This window comes from Chiloscyllium plagiosum, unplaced genomic scaffold (genome assembly GCF_037043375.1).
Source record: "Chiloscyllium plagiosum isolate Xiang-an unplaced genomic scaffold, Cpla_swu_hap1 HiC_scaffold_12, whole genome shotgun sequence".
In the NCBI taxonomy this organism is placed as follows: Eukaryota; Metazoa; Chordata; class Chondrichthyes; order Orectolobiformes; family Hemiscylliidae; genus Chiloscyllium; species Chiloscyllium plagiosum.
The window spans coordinates 105290118-105315985 of record NW_028270150.1 but is presented as its reverse complement, the minus strand read 5'-3'; the positions used below and the strand labels follow the sequence as shown (position 1 = coordinate 105315985).

At 46.4% G+C, this 25868-nt stretch overlaps 1 protein-coding gene across 6 annotated transcripts in view; it reads right to left on the bottom strand.

Annotated features, from left to right (window-relative positions):
- LOC122554875 (MAP7 domain-containing protein 2-like) overlaps window positions 1-25868 on the bottom strand; it is a 116181-nt gene that overhangs the window by 55460 nt on the left and 34853 nt on the right. For 3 of the 6 annotated variants that reach the window (XM_043700231.2, XM_087993138.1, XM_087993139.1), the window contains 5 exons: window positions 18399-18516; window positions 17301-17393; window positions 16465-16575; window positions 12266-12387; window positions 3560-3684 (listed from right to left, as the gene is read on the bottom strand). In XM_043700231.2, the coding sequence (XP_043556166.2) occupies window positions 3560-3684; window positions 12266-12387; window positions 16465-16575; window positions 17301-17393; window positions 18399-18516 (569 nt within the window). Of the gene's footprint in view, window positions 1-3559; window positions 3685-12265; window positions 12388-16464; window positions 16576-17300; window positions 17394-18398; window positions 18517-18754; window positions 18776-25868 lie in introns of those variants that run through there. The other 3 variants (XM_087993137.1, XM_087993140.1, XM_087993141.1) reach the window with 2 other exon arrangements.

Genomic DNA, 25868 nt, shown 5'->3' with positions numbered 1-25868 from the left:
AAGAGGCATTTGGATGGGTCTATGAATAGAAAGGGTTTGGAGGGATATGGGCCGGGTGCTGGCAGGTGGGACTAGATTGGGTTGGGATATCTTGTCGGCATGGATGGGTTGGACCGAAGGGTTTGTTTCCATGCTGTACATCTCTATGACTCTATGATGTGGGTTTGGAGTAGAAGTTTATTTTTATAATTGATTGACCACTTAAATGCTTTGATGATTCGGAGCTGCCGGTGTTGGACTGGGGTGTGCAAAGTTAAAAATCACACAACACCAGGTTATAGTCCAACAGGTTTAATTGGAAGCACACTAGCTTTCGGAGCGACGCTCCTTCATCAGGTGATTGTCAGGGGTGTTGTGTGATTTTTTAAACTTAAATGCTTTGAATGCATTTTATGAATCGTAATTTGTTTCATTCTCAAGTGCCTACAAATGGGCTGTGTTAGAGTGTTTAAAGGCCATTTTATTTTCCATTTCCAAGTGGCTCCTGACGCTTACTTGAAGTGAATACTGACTGAGAGACTATGGGAAGGAAATAGTGGGAACACGGGTATTGGGGTGGTTGACTGGATTGCAAACACAACCTGGCATGGGTGCCCTGAGAGGGCACAATGGTAGGAGTGTGAAAGCTGAAATCTAAAGTGCTTAATAGCTTCTTAAAATAAAATCTAAAAAATTTGCAGGGAACTGAGACAAGCCATCCAACTGTCCCGATTCGTTAGTTCCTCATGTCTATGGCTGCCACAAACTGTATTCCATCCCTGCCTACTGCTGAAGAAGAAAACAGTGCATAGCAAGGCACTTTTACCGATATCGGCCCAGATGAATTAGATGTCTCTTCAATTTGTTATACGTAACTTACAAACTGTACTGTTCCACTGAGAAGGCAGTTGAACCAGATCAGACTTTGTAGTAGTCTCAGTGAAGAGTCCAGAATGTCTGAATGCCTCTGTGCTATTACAATTCGAAAGGAGGTTTTAGGAATTAATAGGCAGCTAAGTGGTAGGAGTCAGGACTTGGAAAAAAATCCCTGCAACCTGAGAAAGGTGCAATGCTGTACAATCCATACAGCACGGAAACAGACCCTTCCGTCCAACTCGTCCACGCCGACCAGAATTCCCAAACCGAACAAGTCCCATTTGCCTGTGTTTGGCCCATATCCCTCTAAACCTTTCCTATCCACGTTCCTGTCCAAATGTCTTTGGAATGTTGTAACTGTACCCATCTCTATCACTTCCTTTGGCAGCTTATTCCATGTATGCATCGCTCTCGGTGTGGAAACGTTGTCATTCAGGTCACTTTTACATCTTTCCTCTTTCACTTTAAACCTATGCCCTCTAGTTTTGGATTTCCCTAACCTTGGGAAAAGACTTTTGCTATTTAGCTCATCTATCCCTTTCATTATTTTATTAACCTCTATAAGGTCACCCCTCAACCTCCTATACTCCAGTGAAAGAGGTCCCAGCCTATTCAACCTTCCATTATAGCACCAACCTTCCAGTCCTGGCAACATCCTGGTAAATCTTTTCTGCAACCTTTCCAATTTAATTACATCTTTCCTATAACAGGGTGACCAGAACTGTAGACAGTACTCCAAAAGTAGCCTCACCAAGGTCCTGTACAGCCAGAACATGACATGCCAACTCCTATACTCAATACTATGACTGATGAAGGCAAGCATACCAAATGCCTTCTTTACTACTCTGTCTACCTACGACACCACTTTGAAGAAACTATGGACCTACACCCCTAGGAGTCTCTGTTTGACAACATTTCCAGGGTCCTATCATGAACCAAGTCCTGCAACACCTCCCACTTATCTAAATTAAACTCCATCTGCCACTCCTCAACCCACCAGGCCAGCTGATCAAGATCCCATCTTAGATAATCTTCGGCACTGTACCATCCATTTTGGTGTTATCTGCAAACTTACTAACTATGCTTCCTATATTCTCATCCAAATTGTTTATATAAATGGCAAACAACAGTGGACACAACACTGATCCTTGTAGTACAACGCTGGCCACAGACCTCCGGACCAAGAAAACACTCTACCATCATTCTCTGTCTCCTAGTCTCAACCCAATTTTGTATCTGGTTGGCTAGCTCTCCCTGGATCCCATGTGATCTACCTTACTAACCAGTCTTGTCAAAGGCTTTGCTAAAGTCCGCACAGACAACGTCTACTGCTCTTGCCTCATTTATCTTCTTGGTCATGTTCTCAAGGTTGTGCACGAGGGGAAGCATGAGGGTCAAACAAATGGATGGCGGACTTATTTAATCAGAACTTATTTAGTCAGACTTATTTGACAGGGTGGGAATTGAAAAGCTCACAAGCAGCATTATTTGATGCAACTGACCAAGACTGGAGCTCAGGGAAAATCCCAGGAGCAGTTTTAGCTTGGCCAAGCTAGCTGTCAGTGAGAAGTTAGGCTCATGCTTATAAATTAGTACTCGAGTGAGTTTCAATGTCCGGGGCAGGTCTTGACCAGAAGGCAAGACTGTTTACCAGTGTGGAAGAGGTGGCTGAGGCAGTCCATGACATGGTAGCTCAAGAGGGAGCTTCAAGGGAGAACTTACAGATAAACCCATAGGATATGGCTTGACTATTTGATGTGCGCTGTCATTGTCTACTCCCACATTTACCACATGTTGATTCTGGGTGTTAGAAGTAAGTTGTCTATATAATTGTAGATTGTATTACTGTTCTAATGTTGCATAGGACAGTTTATTGTTCGTGCAGAAAACAAACTTGTGGCTTCATTCTTTAAGGAAGTCTCACGGATTTCACATTTTTTGACTTTAAAAATAAAAGCTATTGGTCCTGAGCCAGACTGTAATGTTAATTTTGCAGAATAGTGACCAGCGTGGGAGAGGAGATAGTTGCTGAAAAATGTGTTGCTGGAAAAGTGCAGCAGGTCAGGCAGCATCCAAGGAGCAGAAGAATCGATGTTCCGGGCATAAGCTCTTCTTCAGGACCATTCCTGAAGAAGGGCTTATGCCCAAAACGTCGATTCTCCTGCTCCTTGGATGCTGCCTGACCTGCTGTGCTTTTCCAGCAATACATTTTTCAGCTCTGATCTCCAGCATCTGCAGTCCTCACTTTCTCCGAGAGGAGACAGTTGCCTAAGATGAGCAAATTGAGTTGACATTCCCTGGGGTTTAGATGAATGAGATGGTCTCCATTGAGACCTACAAGATTTTGAAGGGTGGATACTGAGAGGTTGCTGGGGGAGATGTAAGACACATGGAGCACAGGATAAGACAATGACCATTTAGGACTGAGGTGAGGAGATATTTCCTCACCCAAAAAGCTGTGACATTTTGGAATTATCGATCTTAGAGGAACTCCATATTTAAGACTGGGAAAGAGAGATTTTTGGTCTCTTGTGAGTGGATAGGAAAGCAGAGTTGATGCTCATGTTGAATGATAGAACAGGCTTGATGGGCCAAATGATTATTCACACTCCTATTGCTGGTGCCTAAGCCCATAAACCTTAAGTCTCAGAGTGAGGATACTAAGCCACGTGTTGACCTTTGGGCAGTTAACATGACCACTCACTTCACAGCAGGTGACGAGGACCTTTTGGACATGTTTGCAGGAGACTGAGATCTTCTGAGCGTGGACGTCACACTTGACACATGCCCGGGGGATGTCTGCCTTTTTGCCTTTTTCGTTTTCTCGGTCTAAAAGAAACGATTTTGTTAAAAATTTGCTTACAGAATCCAGGCAAACTTGAACATAAATAAGGCTGGAACAGAAAACATTTGGCACGTGCATACAGTGCGGTGTTGACATCGGATTCTGTCTCAAATACAAAGGCAATATTTAGACACCCTGTTTGCAGCTTTGAACCTCCTAGCTGATGGACCTGGTTTATAAGCAGATTTAGGTTTGGGACTTTGGGGAAATGTATTATTTGTATTATAAATAAGCAAGGTGGGTTCAATTTGAAGGGAAAAATGGCAGACGAGAAATTGGTTTGATGACCAATGGGTTGTGTTTTACATCTTGGAAAGATGTACGAAATGCAAGACATAACATATCAATCGGCCTATTTCAGTAACTGCATCTAGGATTGACTAACACTACAAAGAACTGACTGAGTCAGACAGAAATAACCAAACACCAAACTACTGAATACCAAACTAGTGTGCTCAGTGTTCACCCGTATTGGGAGAGGTCAAATTTAGTCAAGGCATTATCATCTCAGGAAGGTAGGACAGACAACTCCTGGCTCCGCAAATCAGGGAATGTGTCCTGAAAGTTCAGATTTCTTTCTGGAAAAGCAATGTTGCGTGGAAGCCAGGACTGCCCCTCCCCCTCCCTGCCACAAAGCGTTCAGAGATTAAAGGATGTGGGGCCAAGCGAGATGAAAGCGTTAGTGTTCCAGCACTTCATGGAAGCTGGGAACAAAAAGAATAAGAGAAAAGAAGGTTGGCCCTCCAGCCTCATGCCCACTCTCCCTTCACGCCAGCCCGTCACCTCATGCCTGCCAACCATACCGCTTATCCCCCTTTAGGCTCTGTGCCAATCCATTTTGCCCACCCACTCCCATTGTTTTTATATCTTCCTTGCCAACTCACTAAGTACCCATCACAAGCAAACCTGAGGACGCATGCTGGATGAAATAAATATATTAAATTCAATTGACAAATTCACTATTTCAAATTTATTACAACCTTGTGGAGCCCACTGGCACATTTTAGTGGTGCTGTCAGAAGGGCTCATTGTAAGACAGTGATCAGGAACTGAATGGTGGCCAATATTTCCTCCCATTGTCCCTATTGTACCTGAGACCCTGGTAGACACAGTACGTGGTAAAAAGAGCCTATCTGACTGTGTTCTCAGTATAAATGAAGTAGGAGTATACTTAAGAAGGAAATCAGGAGGGCAAAAAGGGGACATGAGATAGCTTTTGCAAATAGAATTAAGGGAAATCCAAAGAGCTTTTACAAATACATTAAGGACAAAAGGGTAACTAGGGAGAGAATAGGGCCCCTCAAAGATCAGCAAGGCAGCCTCAGAAAATGGGGAAGATACTAAATGAGTATTTTGCATCAGTATTTACTGTGGAAAAGGACATGGAAGATATAGAATGTAGCGAAATAGATGGTGACATCTTGCAAAAAGTCCATATTACAGAGGAGGAAGTGCTGGATGTCTTGAAAAGCATAAAAGTGGATAAATCCCCAGGACCTGATCAGGTTTACCCCAGAACTCTGTGGGAAGCTAGAGAAGTGATTGCTGGGCCTCTTGCTGAGATATTTGTATCATCGATAGTCACAGGTGAGGTGCCGGAAGACTGGAAGTTGGCTAACGTACTACCACTATTTAAGAAGGGTGGTAAGGACAAGCCAGCGAACTACAGACCAGTGATCATAGCGTCGGTGGTGGGAATGTTGTTGGAGGGAATCTTGAGGGATAGGATGTACATGTATTTGGAAAAGCAAGGACTGCTTAGGGATAATCAACATGATTTTGTGCGTGGGAAATCATGTCTCGCAAACTTGATTGAGTTTTTTGAGGAAGTAACAAAGAGGATTGATGAGGGCAGAGCAGTAGATGCGATCTATATGGACTTCAGTAAGGCATTCGACAAGGTTCCCCATGGGACACTGATTAGCAAGGTTAGATCGCACGGAATACAGGGAGAACTAGCCATGTGGATACAGAACTGGCTCAAAGATAGAAGACAGAGGATGGTGGGTGGAGGGTTCTCTTTCAGACTGGAGGCCTGTGACCAGTGGAGCGCCACAAGGATCAGTGCTGGGTCCTCTACTTTTTGTCATTTATATAAATGATTTGGATGTGAGCATAAGAGGTACAGTTAGTACATTTGCAGATGACACCAAAATTGGAGGTGTAGTGGACAGCGAAGAGAGTTACCTCAGATTACAACAGGATCTTGACCAGATGGGTCAGTGGGCTGAGCAGTGGCAGATGGAGTTTAATTCAGATAAATGCAAGGTGCTGCATTTTGGGAAAGCAAATCTTAGCAGGACTTATACACTTAATGGTAAGGTCCTAGAGAGTGTTGCTGAACAAAGAGACCTTGGAGTGCAGGTTCATAGCTCCTTGAAAGTGGAGTCGCAGGTAGATAGGATAGTGAAGGCAGCGTATGGTATGCTTTCCTTTATTGGTCAGAGTATTGAGTACAGGAGTTGAGAGGTCATGTTGCGGCTGTACAGGACATTGTTGGAATATTGCGTGCAATTCTGGTCTCCTTCCTATTGGAAAGATGTTGTCAAACTTGTAAGGGTTCAGACAAGATTTACAAGGATGTTGCCAGGGTCAGAGGATTTGAGCTATAGGGAAAGGCTGAACAGGCTGGGGCTGTTTTCCCTGGACCGTAGGAGGCTGAGGGGTGACCTTACGGAGGTTTACAAAATTATGAGGGGCCTGGATAGGGTAAATAGGCAAAGTCTTTTCCCTGGGGTCAGGGAGTCCAGAACTAGACGGCATAGATTTAGGGTGAGAGGGGAAAGGTATAAAAGAGACCTACGGGGCAACTTTTTCACACAGAGGGTGGTACGTGTATGGAATGAGCTGCCAGAGGAAATGGTGGAGGCTAGTACAATTGCAACATTTAAGAGGCATTTGGATGGGTCTATGAATAGAAAGGGTTGGGAGGGATATGGGCAGTTGGGACTAGATTGGGTTGGGATATCTGGTCAGTGTGGATGGGTTCGACCAAAGGGTCTGTTTCCATGCGGTACATCTCAATGACTCATGCAAACATCCTTGTCCTGGATCTTCTGCAATGTTCCAATGAAGCACAACACAAGCTTGAGGAAGAACACCTCAATTTACAGCCTTGATGTCTCAAGATTGAGGTCACTAACTTCAGATACTGGAAAAGTACAGTAGGTCAGGCAGCATCCGAGGAGCAGGAAAATCGATGTTTCCCGATTTCCTAATGAAGGTCTTTTGCCTGAAACGTTGATTTTCCTGCTCCTCGGATGCTATCTGACCTTCTGTGCTTTTCCAGCACCACTCTGATCTTGATGCTAATCTCCAGCATCTGCAACACGCACTTCTGCCTAACTTCAAAAACTGTCTGTTCCCGATCTTTCATATATTCTCGCCACTCCCCGCCAGCCTCGAGTTTGTCGTCATTACTTTGCGCTTAGTAGAAAGGATCCATTTCTCCATTCATACAATCAGAGTCCCTGGAAGCAGACCATTCAACCCAACAAGTCCACAGCAACCCTCCGACGACCATCCTACCCAGACCCAACCCCCTCCCCTATCCCTGTAACTCTGCATTTACCATGGCTAACCCACCTAACCTGCACATCCCTGGACTCTACAGACAATTTCGCATGGCCAATCCAACCAAATTACGCAACTTTGAACTGTGGGAAGGACCCGGAGGAAACCCACGCAGACACAGGGAGAATGTATAAACTCCACACAGACTGTTGCTCGAGGTTGGAATCAAACCTGGGTCCCTGGCACTGTGAGGCAGCAGTGCTAACCACTGAGCCATCATGCCACCCCACGTCTTAATTTACTCCCTATTACAAGTCCCCTTTTCTCTCTCCCCCCTTTATTAACAACCCCTTTGTCTTCTGGGTCTCTATATCATCATCTACTTGCTCCTCAAAAGTCTGGTGACTGCATTATAGGAAGGATGTGGAAGTGCTGGAAAGGGTTCAGAGGAGATTTACTACGATGTTGTCTGTTATGGAGGGAAGGTCTTACGAGGAAAGGCTGAGGGACTTGAGGCTATTTTTGTGAGAAAGAAGGTTGAGAGATGACTTCATTGAGACATATAAGATAATCAGAGAGTTTGACACGGAGGACAGTGAGAGCCGTTTTCTTCAGATGGTGATGGTTAGCACAAGGGGACATAGCTTTAAATTGAGGGGTGACAGATATAGGACAGATGTCAGAGGTAGTTTCTTTACACAGAGAGTGGATTAGATTCTCTACAGGCCACTTGGCCCAACAAGTCCAAACTCACCCTCTGAAGAGTAACCCACTCAGATCCATTCCCTTACATTTCCCCCTGACTAATGCACATAACACTATGGGCAATTTAGCATTACCAATTCACCCAACTTGCACATCTTTGGTCTGTGGGAGGAAACCGGAGCACCTGGAGGAAACCCACACAGACACAGGGAGAATGTGCAAACTCCACACAGTCACCCGAGGTGGGAATCGAACCCCGGTCCCTGGTACTGTGAGGCAGCAGTGCTAACAAATGAGCTACTGTGCCACCCTACATGGGTGGAATGCACTGCCTGCAACAGTAGTAGACTCACAACTTTCAAAGCATTTAAATGGTTTTGGATAGACATATGGATGAAAATGTAGGCTAGATGGGCTTCGGATTGGTTTCACAGGTTGGCACAACAGTGAGGGCCTGTAGGGTCTGTATTGCGCTGTAATGTCCTATGTTCTCGAAACTGTTTTCCAATGCCTTTCAGTTCTGATGAAGGGTCATTGGACTCAAAATGTTAACTGTTTCTTTCTCCAAATGTCTGCTGAGTTTCTCCAGCTCTTTGTTTTTGCTTCTATCTGATCTTTAACACTTAACGTCTTGAAATATGAGATGTCTGAGGGGATTTGACAGGGTGGAAGCTGAAAGAATGGGAAAGAGTTGAGAACTGGGGGACTCAGTTTTAAAAGCATGGGTCTCCCATCGAACAAGGAGATGAGAAGGAAGCTTTTCACTGAGGACCCAGAGAGCACAGCAAGCAGGGTAACAGACATTTTTATAGCAGAGATCGAGCGGTTCTTGACTTACAAAGGAGTGAAAGGTCATCTGAGGTAGACAAGATTGTGCAGCTGAAGTCATAATGCATCAGTCATGACCTTATTGAATGGGTAGTAGGCAGAGACTGGGTGGCCTACTCGTGCTCCACATTCACACACTCTTTTAACAGTAGTACTGAGAGAATTCTGGGCCAGTACGTGAAGGGCAAAGGCAGACAGTCCGAGGAACCCTGGCTGACAAGGCAAATGACATTGTAGCCAAGGTTGGGATGATGGGGTTCTAGAACATGTTAAGATGTTCTAGATGTTTTAGTGGGCATCACTGTGCATAAATCTCCACGGTCTGATGAGATGTATCCCAGTCTGTAATGGGAGGCAAGGCAGAAGATTGCTGGGGCCCTGGCGGAGATATTTAATACTTCGCTGGCCCCACAGGTGAGATGTCAGATGACTGAAGAATAGCAAATGTGGTTCCTTTGTTCACGAAAGGCAGCCAGGATAGCCCAGGTGATTACACACCAGTTAGTCTGACCTCAGTTGTAGATTAGATTAGATTAGATTACTTACAGTGTGGAAACAGGCCCTTCGGCCCAACAAGTCCACACCGACCCGCCGAAGCGTATACCACCCAGACCCATACTCCTACGTTTACCCCTTCACCTAACACTACGGGCAATTTCCCATGGCCAATTCACCTAACCTGCACATTTTTGGACTGTGGGAGGAAACCGGAGCACCCGGAGGAAACCCACGCAGACACGGGGAGAATGTGCAAACTCCACACAGAGAGTCGCCTGAGGCGGGAGTTGAACCCGGGTCTCTGGCGCTGTGAGGCAGCAGTGCTAACCACTGCGCCACCGTGCCGCCCACAAGTTGTAGGGAAATAACTGGAAAATATTCTGTGGACTGGATCAATCAACGCTTGGATAGGCAGGGATTGATCAGGGATAGTCAGCACAGATTTGTTAGAGGGAGATCCAGCTTGACAAAATTAATTGAGTTTGTTGAAAAGGTGATTAAATACATTGATAAGGGCAGGGTAGGTGCAGGGTAGGTCAGTTGATGTGGTGTGGTTCACATGTAAGGCCTTTGACAGGGTCCTATCTGGAAGTTGGTCAGAAGGTAAGAGTCCATGGGATCCACAACAATTTGGCAAACTGTATCCAAATTTGGCTTACAAATAGAAGACAAAAGGTGGAGGGTTGACATTGTGATTGGGAGCCTGTGACCAGCGATGTACCACAGGGATTGCTGCCTGGGAGCCACACTGTCTGTTATGTGCATCGACAATTTGAATGTGAATTAGTAAGTTTACAGATGACGCAAAAGTTGGTGGCATTGTTGATAGGATGATGGTCTCAGGCTGCATCTGATATTGATCAGCTGATGGAATGTAATTCTGATAAGTGAGAGGCAATGTATTCAGGGAGGTCTAATGAGGGAAGTATATACACAATGAATGGCAGGTCCCTAGGGAATACTGAGAAGCAACGGGACCTTGGTAGATCCCTGATGGTGTCAGCACAGGCAGACAGGATAGTGAAGAAAGCATATGGGATGTTTGCCTTCATTAGCTGGGGTTTGGAATAGGTGGAGGGAAGTCTTGTTGCAACTTAATAAAACTTTGTTTAGGTTAGATTACATTACATTACAGTGTGGAAACAGGCCCTTCAGCCCAACAAGTCCACACCGACCCGCCGAAGCGCAACCCACCCATACCCCTACATTTACCCCTTACCTAACACTACGGGCAATTTAGCATGGCCAATTCACCTGACCTGCACATCTTTAGACTGTGGGAGGAAACCCACGCAGACATGGAGAGAACGTGCAAACTCCACACAGTCAGTTGCCTGAGGCAGGAATTGAACCCAGGTCTCTGGCACTGTGAGGCAGCAGTGCTAACCACTGGGCCACCGTGCCGCCCGTTTAGCCAACAGTTGGAATACTGTGTGCAGTTCTGGTCGCCACACTATCAGAAGGATGTGTTTGCACTGGAGAGGGTGCAGAGGAGGCTCACCACGATGATGTCTAGGATGGAAAGTCTCCATTATGAGGAGAGACTGGATAGGCTGGATTTGTTTTCCCTGGAGCAGTGGAACTGAGGGGGGATTTGATTGGGGTATGAGAGGCATAGACAGGATAGATGATGAAAATCTCTTCCCCTTACCCAACACTACGGGCAGACTTGTTTAAGATGTTAAGGCAGAAGGTGAAGGTGAGATGGTGGTGGTTTAGAGGGCACCTGAGAGAGAGAAAACAAATCATCCATAGGGGGTGGAAATATGGAAGGCACTGCCTGGGAGGCTGGTGGAGGCAATTTACTAACATACAACATAATAGCACAGTATAGGACCTTCGGCCCTCGATGTTGAGCCAACCTGGATGTGGATCCAATGACCATTTAAATGGCTTTCAAGTTGGCGAGTCTACTACCGTTGCAGGCAGTGCGTTCCACGCCCCTACCACTCTGAGCAAAGAAACTATCTCTAACATCTGTCCTATATCTATCACCCATCAATTTAAAACTATAAGCTCTCATGCTAGCCATCACCACCCGAGGAAAAAGGCTCTCACTGTCCACCCTATCTATCTCTCTGATTATCTGATATGTATCAATAAAGTTCTCTCTCAACCATCATCTCTCTAACAAAAACAGCCTCAAGTCCCTCAGCCTTTCATCATACCATCCTTCCATACCAGGCAACATCCGAGTAAATCTCCTCTGAACCCTTTCCAACGCTTCCACATCCGGCATGGTGGCACAGTGGTTAGCACTGCTGCCTCACAGTGCTAGAGACCCGGATTCAATTCCTGCCTCAGGCAACTGACTGTGTGGAGTTTGTACATTTGTACATGTCTGCGTGGGTTTCCTCCGGGTGCTCAGTTTCCTCCCACAGACCAAAAGTGTGCAGGTCAGGTGAACTGGCCATGTTAAATGGGCCTGTTCTGTGCTGTGCTGTTCTATGTTCTATAGGGTGCATACATGAGGATCAATGGTCGGCACAACATCGTGGGCTGAAGGGCCTGTTCTGTGCTGTACTGTTCTATGTTCTGAATTGCCCGTAGTGTTAGGTGAAGGGGTAAACGTGGGGAATGGGTCTGGGTGGGTTGCGCTTCGGAGGGTCGGTGTGGACTTGATGGGCCGAAGGGCCTGTTTCCACACTAAGTAATCTAATCTAATCTAATGCGGTGTCCAGAACTGATCTGTAAACTATCCACGGAACATTGAGTTTTGGGACCACTTTTGTAAAACCTTTTGAGCATCTTCTCCAAAATCCTCTCATCCTTCATAAAGCACAAAGTCAAGATCCATCCGAACCAACAAGATCCATTTCACAGTTGAATCTCCTTTGCAAACAGCATCACGGAGTAAAGTATTTATTGAATCAAATGTGAGCTTGTAACAAGGATAGATTCATTTGGCCAGGCACATGAAATGCCAACAATAAGGTGATTTTCACCAATAAATGCAGAGCTCCCTCTGGGTATCATGTACAATCTCAGCTACATCAACACATTAATGGTTCTTTCAATTACCTGCTGCGGTTCTGACGTCAGTGTCGACTTTGCCTCTCCCGGCGACACTGCTGTGCCATCCGGCCTGTCTCCTGAAGGAGTGAGTGCAGACTTGGAATTGGTCTTCTGGGGACTAGTCAACACTAGACAAGAGCAGACATGGGACACTAAACAGTTAAACTTCCAGAGAAAAGAGCACAAGAGTACACAGTACAAAGAGCAGACAAATGAAGATTCACATTAGCGGAGGTTTTCTGGATGAAAGAGACCTGAAATGAACTGCCCACCGCAACTAATTGCATCAGAGATCACGAGCTATTACTGTTATTACAAAGTTAATTAATTTTAGCAAGACTACCCTCAGAGTATGGTGAACTGTTCTGGTCTCCACTGTATCGAGAATCTAGACTGGATGAGCAACAGATAGAGGTACTCAAAGTTATGGAAGGGTAGAATTCGCACAGAGAAGATGTTTCCACACTGAAAGGGGAAAAATAGTACAGGTTTTCTTGTTATCACAAGTAAATGTCTATAATTAAAAGATTTTTTAGATTTAGAATCCCTACAGTGTGAAAACAGGCCCTTTGACCAAGTCCACACCAAACCTCCGAAGAGTAACCCACCCAGACCCATTCCCCTACCTATTACTCTACATTTACCCCTGACTAATGCACTTGCCTACACATCCCTGAACACCACGGGCAATTTAGCATGGCCAGTTCACCTAATCTGCACATCTTTGGACTGTGGGAGGAAACCCATGCAGACATGGGGAGAATGTGCAAACTCCACACAGACAGTCACCTGAGGCTGGAACCAAACCCAGGTCCCTGGCGCTGTGAGCCACCATGCTGCCCATACACATAAAAAATACATTTACTATCAGAAGGTGTGAATGTATAATGATATGATTGTATAATACTATAATGTGTATTTATATGAATAAGATTGGATGGCATAGCCATGTGTACTAGCCTGGAATGGAGACTACAGGAAGACTGGTGGGTAGAGATATAGATGAGTCAATGTGTAACCTTTTGATTGGAAATTATCATCTGCAAAAACAATTGATTGGAAGCTTGTTATTTGTGAAAATAGTATAACATATTTGTTTTTGCAAGGAAGATTTGAGGCATTACCATTTTTGGATGTGTACATCTTCTATGGATGTACAAATAAATGGTTGAACAAAGAACCTTGAGTCCCATCCGGCCCAAAAGGAAATAAAGGGTTAAGCTCACCCTTTCACAAACACAGGGGACAACAGGACTGCTTACTGTGAAGATAAGATCATCGCAGAGAAATCCAATCAGGAATTCGGGAGAAATGTCTTCAGCGAAAGAGTGATGACAAAGGGGAACAAAATACGCTGTGGTGTAGCTCCGGGTGACTAAACAGAAAGCGGCCACTTGACCCACCACGTCAGCAAGCAGCCCTTTGTAAGGATGATTCAATCCCCTCCCGAAGGTGAACAACACAGAAGCATTTAAAGAGAATGACCTTCCACATTTGATTGTTGGCATTGAATTCTCAAACATCAACTGCAAATAATTCTCACCACCTCCCTTCAACCCTGATTCAAGTCAAGATTGAGTGTCCTTTAACTGGGCCCAGTATTTTCTCATTGAAGTCAGGAGATGATGCTTTGACTCTTGAAACCAATTACCCTCTCCCACTCTAGCCACTGCTTTTTGTCGTTTGTTTTCTGTATCTCCGAACATGAGGACTTAGCCATCATCTGACTGACAAAACCTCAAAAACAAAAAGCATCACTTCAAGTTGTGGTTTAGGTTAGATTACCTACAGCATGGAAACAGGCCCTTGGGCCCAACAAGTCCAGACTGACCCTCCAAAGGGTAACCCACCCAGACCTATTCCCCTACCCTATATTTACCCCTGACTTGGCAATTTAGCATGGCCAATTCACCTAACCTGCTCATCTTTGGATTGTGGGAGGAAACTGGAGCACTCGGAGGAAACCCACACTGACACAGGGAGAATGTGCAAACTCCACACAGACAGTCACTCGAGATGGGGATCAAATCTGGGTCTTTGGTGCTGTGAGGCAGCAGCGCTAACCACTGAGCCACTGTGCCACCCCACTGTGCTGCTTAACAGCTGGTGTTGCTATAACCCACAAGTCGCTAAGTAGCGCCTGGAACAAGGTGCTTTCTCCAATCCTTTTTCATCAGTTTTAAAAAGTATATTCAGGAGGTACAGACTGAAAAATGACATTTGAAAGACTCAAGATTAAATGCAAAGCACGTTTTGGGGAAGCAAAGTTGGATTAACACTCTGTTCTTTAATTTTTGAATCTTGTGCAGTTAACCCATAAATAATACTGAATATTCTGACGATACACTGACATGTTTTCTTCAAGCTAAAGTGGATATCAGCAAATGGCTGTAATCAGTGGGAGCAGAATTGTACTCCTACACAATCTGCAAACTGAAGGTCCTGTATATCTGCCACTCAACCACGACCATCAAGCCACCCTGGTTCAATGGAGAGTGCAGGAGGGTATGGCAGCAGCACCAGGCATACCTAAAAATGAGGTGTCAGCCTGATGAAGCTGCCAAACAGGACCATTTGCTGGCCAGACGGCATGAGCAGCAAGAGACAGGCAGAACCAAGCAATCTCACAACTAATGGATCAGATCTGCTCCATTGCAGATAAGCTCTGCAATCCTGCCACATCCTGTTGTGAATGGTGGTGGACGATTGAACTGGAGGAGGAGGCTCCACAAATATCCCCATTTTCAATGATGGAAGAACCCAGCACATCAATGCAGAAGATAAGGATGAAACGTTTGCAGCAATCTTCAGCCAGAAGTGCCGAGTGGATGATGCATCTTGGCCTCGCCCAGTAATCCTCAGCATCACAGATACCAGTCTACAGCCAATTCAATTCACGAAGGCACTAGATACTGTAAAGGCAGTGGGTCCTGAATGTGAGTAATTGTGCGAGTGTGTGAGAAAGTGAGAGTGTGAATGAGTGTGTGTACAATTCAGTGTGCAATTATGTGTGTGAGCAAGTGTGTGTATGTGTGAGAGTGGTGAGCGGCAGACTGTGTGATGAGGTTACAACTCTGTTCAGTCTGAACAGAGTTGAAGCATAATCCTGGGATAAGACAGTGTTTGGAGTGGGGTGAGATGAAGAGGGACTGTAGGGGTGGGGTAAGAGGAACAGGAACTGTAGGGCTGGGGGGTGGGTGAGAGAGATTGTTTGAAGTCAGGGGATTGGAAAGGTTGGGGAGAAGTGTGTGTTTGGGGTGGGGTGGACTCACTGTGGACCATGCAATAAAAGCTTACAGGACCTCCCCCTCTCTCATCTGCTGAGTGCCCATGATTTCCTGTTTCCTCATGGAGGGGAAGACTGGAATCTCAGTGAGTGCACAACAGCCATTCCGTCAAAATTGGCTCCAATTTTTGTCCACCGCTTGTGAATGAAAAATATCACAAAAACCTTCTAACTCCTCATCAGGAGAGAGAAAAAAACAAATTCTGTATTCCCACCCTCTCAAGAGCTGAACCCATTTCAAAAGCCATTTTGTGAGATAAGAAATGAATGCATCGCATTGAGTTCCTTGTAAGAGTCACGACTTGATAAGGCAGCAGAACTATGGCTAAATCTAACCAAAGAGAGAGTCAGTTCAACAATGTAGCTGGTGCTCTTACCAGAGAGCAGTGTTCATTATAGACCATGGACTGGGGTCAGTTTCAGGATGAAATACTGAGACAGCAGGAGCCCGTTCAGACTGTTCCAACAGATCATAAATGACTACAATCTTTTCTTCATGAGGAGAGAGGGACACCTACCTGTGACAGTCAGCTCCTCGGCACCCGCCCTTGCTCCCAAAGGAAGTGGTCTCATACCCACTTAGAATCACCCTGAGATCCAACAAGGAATCACTTTGCCAAAACACCATTACAGCAGGCTGCTCAAGTGTGCTCTGTCTGACACATGCACAAAGGTATACATACACACAATGCAGGAACTCCAGCATTTCATCCAAATTTGAAAGCAGTGTATGTATGAGTCCATGTATCAATGGACTCATAACTCAACTGAGAGCATGGACTGGCCACTCGAGTATTGATGTTTGGCTTGATCGAGACTGTAATGCAGTAAGCGTGGAGTGAGCACACACATCTAAACAGAATGAAAGAACCCTCAGAAATGCGTACCAGCCCCTCACCCCAACTGGATAACCACTTGCCTTTCTCAGGGGGCTGTGGGTTGGCTGATGTCGAGGGCGACAGGAGTTTGCCACTCATTGACTCCATGTGTCTGGGCAGATTGGCAGCAGGGACTGAGAATTTGTCTGGTGCTGCAAAAAGTCAGAGTGGGGGTGGGGGGCAGAAAGAGAGAGAGAGAGCATTTACATTCAGAATGGCCATTCAAATATCCGCCAGGTACACAAGATGTCAACACAGACACTGACAACAAATAAAAAACACAAACATATTGAACAGGACATGCAGAAGAGCCTCATACCACAGTCTCAGTCAAGTGCTGGATAAAAGATAGTCTTGTACTGTTAAAATAATACAAGAACCATCTTTGCCAATGACAGATCAATAAGAAAGTACACACCCTGATATACAGATATGCACACAGACATGCAACACACATCGACATAGACAGACAGGCGCATGAACACAACACACACACCTACAGACATACAGGTGCACACACAGACAGATACACACACACACACACACACAACACACATACAGACATCCACATAGATACATACACAAGTACACACAGACACACAAGTATACAGGTACATACACAGACAGGCACACACAGACAGATACACAAGTATACAGATTCATACACACAGAGACAGACATATATGCAAGTCCAGTCTCTCTCTCACAGACACACACAAACACAAACGTTACCGAGCACCGACATTTCAAGCAGTAATACAAACAGCAAAACAAAAGCACATTAGAGCACTGGGTGGGTAAAACAGATTGGTGAGATGATTGGACAAGACAGGAAGAGTGTTAAAACACCTAGGTACATAGTAATGATTCTAAATACCAGCAATGGAATCAGCAGCACCAGAGGTCTCAGGAGCCGGAGGGCTGTTGAACGCTAAACCTAGAGTGCAGGGTGGGGTATTTTCTGATGCACCTACACAATCAGAATAAAGGACATCAGTCAGCTGCCGAACCATCTGGTTGCTAAATAACAAGAAGAAAAGAAAACATTTCAGCAGACAGTACACAGCAGAGAACTCAACTCCCTCTGAGTGTGTGGGGGACATGTTGCAGGTCTGGGGTGGGGTGCTTTTATTAACACCCAGAACCTAGCAGCTTATCACTTACAGTGCATCTCTCTGGCTCAAAATAGTATCTTCCTCTCACTGCCAGATTCCAGTTTCAGGGTCGTGTTAAGGGACACCACCCCACCTTTTTTTTTAAAAACAGATATACGTTTATGGCGTTTTACAGCTGGTGACTGCTGCATCTCACACTGGGTCAAATCCTGACCAACCATCCCTCCCCCTCCCTCCCACTCCTGTGATCAGACTGCATTTTAAACCCACAGTAACAGCTCAGTAACTGCAGTCATTGTAAACAGCAGAGAAAAGGGGCTTCAGAAAATCAAGCTGCTCAAGAGCAGATTCCTGAGGGAGAAAGGATCAGTGACTTACCCTCAGCGTTCTTTTGAATCCATCTGCCCTGTACTGTCAGACACTGGGTATTTTCTCTTCTTTCTCTCAAGGCTTCAATTCACTAAAACCGCTGCCTGAACTGCTGTGCTCTTCCAGCACCACTAATCCAGAAACTAAAACAGCCTCAACTGTGTGACAGAAGAGGCGGACTTTAAAGTAATTCGTTTCCTTATATTTTCTTTAGTTGCAAGTCACCCTTTAAAAATGGCTCGAATTTAATTGGTTAATTTGCCCCAGCGGCTCAATTTGACTGAAAAATGTGAACAGAAAGGGAACCTTCATCCATTGCTACACCCTGTTAAAAATAAAAGTCAGAGAGGAGTTCTGATGATAACTGTTGTGATGATAGGTAAAAATTTCAGAGTGCTAAAAAGGCTCAGATGCTTTCTCTCTCTCACACATACACACTTATCACGTTGTCAGAGAGGGAGCTGCAATGCGGTCAGTTCTCTCTCACTCACCATCCCTAGTCCCAGCTCCTGCAGGTGCTCCTGCTCCTCCCCAGGACCATCGCTTCTGTCGCTGCTCGAGCTGTTGACTACGCTCTAAAGTACGACGCATCATGGCCTCGTGACGCTGCTGAAGACAGAAGTTGGGTGGGGGTGAAGGAGGAGGAGGGACCAAAAAAATAAACACTACGTTTAAAAAAGACAGAATACAAGAGAGCACGCGAGACTTCAAAAGCAGTTAGCATTCACTAGAGGAAATCAAAACGGCTGGCTTTCACAGGGATTGTTCAGTTATCATCAGGAGCAGGACCAGCACAGGGTTACCGCTGAGCTCCACCCTGAATGTCAGTCTGCATCAGCAGCAGTACCTGCGTGTCATGGGTTCTGGTAGCACAGTGGAGGTTCAGCTGATGAAGCACTAAGTGCAGGCCTGTGGGAAATCGCAGAGGCCCTGATCAATCACTGATTCACTGTGCGAGATCCCCTGCACAAGATAGCTCACTGAATTGGCCAGGCTGCGAGACATCGCCAGACATTCCAGCTCTGCACTGACAGAGTCTGGCTGCATCGTTTCTTACTGTCAAAGCAGCCTCACCACCCCTCCCAGCATTTTCCAACAGAGGTACACTCAGGATAGAACCTGAAATGTTTGCATGTTCATAAGCCAACTTTGTAAAGATCTTGGATGTGTTTTTTTTTAGGTGAAAGGGTATTCTACCTGGCTTTTGCCTTTGACATTGGAAGGTGATTTATTTCATCAGTGTGGTATGAATATTTATTCCACCCTGACAGTCCAGAGTGTATTCTAATGATACGACAGTGGGAACATGGAACCTTTGCAGACTAAGTTGCTAATTCATGCACACAACGCAATCTCATCCGCCATCAAATTTGAACATGTTCCCATGAAACAAGCATTGAGACCGACCAGCTCCTTCTTTTCCCCATCCCAGGTAGCAGGCCGAAGTGCACAGCTCCAGGAGTTTCCGGTCACTATGGCATCAATGTTTTCTCTTTCGGGAGCGACGCACGGACAAGCTCGGGCTTTGAAATCACACACCCTGGCACATCTGCTATTTCTGGGAACCCTATCGCCCACCTCTCTGCTCCCACTGTTATAGCCTCTTCTGGTGCCCAGAATTAAGAACCATAAATTATTTTATATAGATTTAGCAAACTTGACTTTGTGTTCCTTGTCTCTACTTAAAAAAGCTATCAAAAGCACAGGTTTCACTCTGATAGACATTACAACCTTTGTCAGACAAAGGCCCGCGACTCAGTCATTCAGAGTGCAAGAGGCCCCTTTCAGTGCAAGAGGGTCCTATGCAAAGTCCAGGCCACCAGCAACATCCATAAAGCTTAAATCTCCAGCAGACAAAGGGTCATCTCATATCTTGACTTTTAACATTCAAAAGATCTTTGGACAGGTACATGGGTAGGAAAGGTATAGAGGGATGTGCTGAAAATGTGTTGCTGGAAAAGCGCAGCAGGTCAGGCAGCATCCAAGGAACAGGAGAATCGACGTTTCGGGCATAAGCCCTTCAGGAGAATCGATGTTTCGGGCATAAGCCCGATAGAGGGATGTGGGCCAAAAATAGGCACATGAGACTAGTTGAGTTTAGGAACGGACGAGTTGGATCTTGTTTCTGTGCTGTATGACTCTCTGATCTGACAGTGACATATTCTGTTGTTGAATGACCCTTGGATTGATTTCCAACTTTAAAAAAGGCAAAGACCTTCCAATAAATTAACACCAGCCCACTGATCCTCAATAATATATAATTACTAACCGTCCAAGTGGGTTTAGATTAGATTTAGATCCCTACAGTGTGGAAACAGGCCCTTCGGCCCAACAAGTCCATATTGACCCATTCCCCTACATTTACCTCTGACTAATGCATCTAACCTGCATATTCCTGGAAACTATGGGCAATTTAGCATGGACAATTCACCTGACCTGCACATCTTTGGATTGTGGGAGGTAAGCGGAGCACCCGGAGGAAACCCACGCTGACACAGGGAGAATGAGCAAACTCCAGTGGAATTGAACCTGGGTCCCTGGTGTTGTGAGACAGCAGTGCTAATCACTGAGCCACCAAGCCACCCAAAATAACTTTGATAACAGAAATATTAAATTTTACAAGTGACTAGTAAAGACTTTCCCATTTTAAATTGTAACTAACCACATTTACAAAGTCCCAGTATAGAGCAAAAAGAGGCAAAATATTGCAGATGCTGCATTTTTTTAAAAATGAGGACTCCTCTGGAGATTTTCTCAAGCTATCTTTTGATTTTTGGGGCTACATTTCAGGGGCCCTTTTTTCATTCTCAGTAACTCCTCCATTATTACCATGCTGTTGCATCTTCTGCCACCTTCTTATCTGTGTTGGTGTGTGGATGTTTGCACTCACACAGTAGCAGAGTTAGATGAATTATGTAATATTTGCAATTATTATCTTCCCACCATTTAAGTTAAAGCCACAATCAGCAAGAAAAGCATTAATTTCCCAGACGCCACAGTTTGTAAATCAGACAAGAAAACAGAAATAAGTTTGCAACAATTTCATTTCCACAGTAATAACTTCTACACACAAAAAGCCATCAATCCAAACACCTTCCACAAAATGGCAAGGCTACAGGTTATGCCCTGCCATCTCATATACATGCACAAAAACTTTAACCATGCAGTCACTACCACTTTTTGAATAACTCTGATCTGAAGAAACAAATTTAAATTGATAAGAATGTTCACTACAGTAGCATCTGATGTGTTTTCCACAAATAGGAGCTCCTGAACATAAACAGCTTTAAGCTAGATATTCCACATTTGTTTGCAAACAATCAGCAAATTCAGGTTTTCCTGGGCCCTAGCTAGCATTTGTGGACCAGTTTAACATTGTTCTATTTTCTTTGCTGCCTCTATCTCTTATATTCCTTCTGCCCCACCGTTTCTGCACACTCCCTTGCTCTACAATCCCTCCTTACACCCTCACAGTCTCCCCTTGCCTCCTCCTGCCCTCTTTAGCTTCCCTCTACTTCCTGGAGGGATATAAGCATTTAAAATCCATGTATAATCAAGACAGAGATCAATACATAGCAGTTACTAATTATATTAAGGGATATGGTAACAATACAGAGAAATAGTGCCAAGATAGAGTCATGAGCTAGAATGGTGGAACAGACTCAGCAGGCTGAATGGCACAGATCTGTTTTTATGTTCTTCAACACTCTGTAAAACGAAGGTAAAATGGTAAAGACACCATAGTCTTTCCAGAGTACTGGGCTGCTCTCTTGTTAGAGAGAAGACGGTGGTGCATCACTGGAGGGTCACCACATCCTCAGGTAAGGGGAGAGACTAAGGAGAACCCTTTGTATAAACTCAGCCGGGCAGGAATTGAACACAAGCCGTTGGGATCACCCTGTACTCCAACCACCCTTTGCCATCCTCCAGTCTCTCTCACCCCAATTCTCCACACTCTCTCTCTCTCTTTCTCTCTCTCTCACGGCCCAATTCTCCATTCTCTCTCACTTACTCCCCCAACCCCCCATTCTCCAATCTCTCTTTCTCCCTCCCTATGCCAACACCAACTCCCCAGTCACTTTCACCCTTCATTCCCTAGTCTTTCTTGATCTCTCTCTCTCACCTTTCACTTCTCAATCTCAAACTCTCTCTTATCTATATTCCCGTCTCTCCCTCCTTTACACCCTCACTCCCAGTCACTCTCTCATTCCCCACTTCCAGTCTCTCTCTCTCTCTCTCATTCCCCACTCCCAGTCTCTCTCTCTCTCTCTCTCGTTCCCCACTCCCAGTCTCTCTCTCTCGTTCCCCACTCCCAGTCGCTCTCTCTCTCTCGTTCCCCAGTCCCACTCTCTCTCTCTCTCTCTCTCTCGTTCCCCACTCCCAGTCTCTCTCTCTCTCGTTCCCCACTCCCAGTCTGGATAGAAAACTGGCTAACCGGTCGAAGGCAGAGAGTGGTGGTAGATGGTAAATATTCAGCCTGGAGCCCAGTTACAAGTGGAGTTCCGCAGGGATCAGTTCTGGGTCCTCTGCTGTTTGTAATTTTTATTAATGACTTAGATGAGGGAGTCAAAGGGTGGGTCAGTAAATTTGCAGATGATACGAAGATAGGTGGAGTTGTGGACAGTGAGGAGGGCTGTTGTCGGCTGCAGAGGGACTTAGATATGATGCAGAGCTGGGCTGACGAGTGGCAGATGGAGTTCAACCCTGCCAAGTGTGAGGTTGTCCATTTTGGAAGAACAAATAAGAATGCGGAATACAGGGTTAATGGTAGGGTTCTTAGTCAGGTGGAGGAACAGAGGGATCTTGGGGTCTATGTACATAGATCTTTGAAGGTTGCCACTCAGGTGGATAGAGTTTGTAAGAAGGCCTATGGAGTATTATCGTTCATTAGCAGAGGGATTGAATTCAAGAGTCGTGAAGTGATGTTGCAGCTGTACAGGACTTTGGTTAGGCCACAGTTGGAGTACTGTGTGCAGTTCTGGTCGCCTCACTTTAGGAAAGATGTGGAAGCTTTGGAGAGGGTGCAGAGAAGATTTACCAGGATGTTGCCTGGAATGGAGAGGAAGTCATACGAGGATAGGTTGAGAGTTCTCGGCCTTTTCTCGTTGGAACGGCGAAGGATGAGGGGTGACTTGATAGAGGTTTATAAGATGATCAGAGGAATAGATAGAGTAGACAGTCAGAAACTTTTTCCCCGGGTACAACAGAGTGTTACAAGGGGACATAAATTTAAGGTGAAGGGTGGAAGGTATAGGGGAGATGTCAGGAGTGGGTTCTTTACCCAGAGAGTGGTGGGGGCATGGAACGCGCTGCCCGTGGGAGTGGTAGAGTCGGAATCATTGGCGACCTTTAAGCGGCATTTTGGATAGGTACATGGATGGGTACTTAATCTAGGTTAGAAGTTCGGCACAACATCGTGGGCCGAAGGGCCTGTTCTTTGCTGTATTGTTCTATGTTCTATGTTCTATGTTCAGTCTCTCTCTCTCGTTCCCCACTCCCAGTCTCTCTCTCTCTCTCATTCCCCACTCCCACTCTCTCTCGTTCCCTACTCCCACTCTCTCTCTCTCGTTCCCCACTCCGAGTCTCTCTCTCTCGTTCCCCACTCCCAGTCTCTCTCTCATTCCCCACTCCCAGTCTCTCTCTCTCTCATTCCCCATTCCCCACTCCCACTCTCTCTATCTCTCTCGTTCCCCACTCCCACTCTCTCTCTCTCGTTCCCCACTCCCACTCTCTCTCTCTCGTTCCCCACTCCCACTCCCTCTCTCTCTCGTTCCCCACTCCCAGTCCCTCTCTCTCTCGTTCCCCACTCCCAGTCTCTCTCTCTCTCTCATTTCCCACTCCCAGTCTCTCTCTCTCTCTCGTTCCCCACTCCCAGTCTCTCTCTCTCCTTCCCCACTCCCAGTCTCTCTCTCTCTCTCGTTCCCCACTCCCAGTCTCTCTCTCTCTCGTTCCCCACTCCCAGTCTCTCTCTCTCGTTCCCCACTCCCAGTCTCTCTCTCTCTCTCATTCCCCACTCCCACTCTCTCTCTCTCTCTCTCGTTCCCCACACCCACTCTCTCTCTCTCGTTCCCCACTCCCAGTCTCTCTCTCTCTCATTCCCCACTCCCAGTCTCTCTCTCTCTCGTTCCCCACTCCCACTCTCTCTCTCGTTCCCCACTCCCGCTCTCTCTCTCTCGTTCCCCACTCCCACTCTCTCTCTCTCTCATTCCCCACTCCCAGTCTCTCTCTCTCTCATTCCCCACTCCCACTCTCACTCTCTCTCTCGTTCCCCACTCCCAGTCCCTCTCTCTCTCGTTCCCCACTCCCAGTCCCTCTCTCTCTCGTTCCCCACTCCCAGTCTCTCTCTCTCTCGTTCCCCACTCCCAGTCTCTCTCTCTCTCTCGTTCCACACTCCCAGTCTCTCTCTCTCTCTCGTTCCCCACTCCCACTCTCTCTCTCGTTCCCCACTCCCACTCTCTCTCTCTCGTTCCCCACTCCCAGTCTCTCTCACTCTCTCGTTTCCCACTCCCAGTCTCTCTCACTCTTTCGTTTCCCACTCCCAGTCTCTCTCACTCTCTCGTTTCCCACTCCCAGTCTCTCTCTCTCTCGTTCCCCACTCCCACTCTCTCTCTCTCTCGTTCCCCACTCCCACTCTCTCTCTCTCTCTCTCGTTCCCCACTCCCACTCCCTCTCTCTCTCGTTCCCCACTCCCAGTCCCTCTCTCTCTCGTTCCCCACTCCCAGTCCCTCTCTCTCTCGTTCCCCACTCCCAGTCTCTCTCTCTCTCGTTCCCCACTCCCAGTCTCTCTCTCTCTCATTCCCCACTCCCACTCTCACTCTCTCTCTCGTTCCCCACTCCCAGTCCCTCTCTCTCTCGTTCCCCACTCCCAGTCCCTCTCTCTCTCGTTCCCCACTCCCAGTCTCTCTCTCTCTCGTTCCCCACTCCCAGTCTCTCTCTCTCTCTTGTTCCCCACTCCCAGTCTCTCTCTCTCTCTCGTTCCCCACTCCCACTCTCTCTCTCGTTCCCCACTCCCACTCTCTCTCTCTCGTTCCCCACTCCCAGTCTCTCTCACTCTCTCGTTTCCCACTCCCAGTCTCTCTCACTCTCTCGTTTCCCACTCCCAGTCTCTCTCACTCTCTCGTTTCCCACTCCCAGTCTCTCTCACTCTCTCGTTTCCCACTCCCAGTCTCTATCTCTCTCGTTCCCCACTCCCACTCTCTCTCTCTCTCGTTCCCCACTCCCACTCTCTCTCTCTCTCTCTCTCTCTCGTTCCCCACTCCCACTCTCTCTCTCTCTCTCTCGTTCCCCACTCCCACTCCCTCTCTCTCTCGTTCCCCACTCCCAGTCTCTCTCTCTCTCTCTCTCGTTCCCCACTCCCACTCTCTCTCTCTCGTTCCCCACTCCCAATCTCTCTCTCTCGTTCCCCACTCCCAATCTCTCTCTCTCGTTCCCCACTCCCAATCTCTCTCACTCTCTCAATCCCCACTCCAAATCTCTCTCTCTCTCTCTCATTCCTCACTCCCAATCTCTCTCTCTCTCGTTCCCCACTCCCACTCTCTCTCTCGTTCCCCACTCCCACTCTCTCTCTCGTTCCCCACTCCCACTCCCTCTCTCTCTCGTTCCCCACTCCCAGTCCCTCTCTCTCTCGTTCCCCACTCCCAGTCTCTCTCTCTCTCTCTCGTTCCCCACTCCCAGTCTCTCTCTCTCTCTCGTTCCCCACTCCCACTCTCTCTCTCTCGTTCCCCACTCCCACTCTCTCTCTCTCGTTCCCCACTCCCAATCTCTCTCACTCTCTCAATCCCCACTCCAAATCTCTCTCTCTCTCTCTCATTCCTCACTCCCAATCTCTCTCTCTCTCAATCCCCCTTCCAGTTGATTATTTAGCCAATTAGTGAGTGTGATGTGTGTGCGCACATGTGCGCCTGGTGAGCGATACTCCTGCCTTTGACCAAATGCTTCGTGTAGGTTGCTCACATGGAATG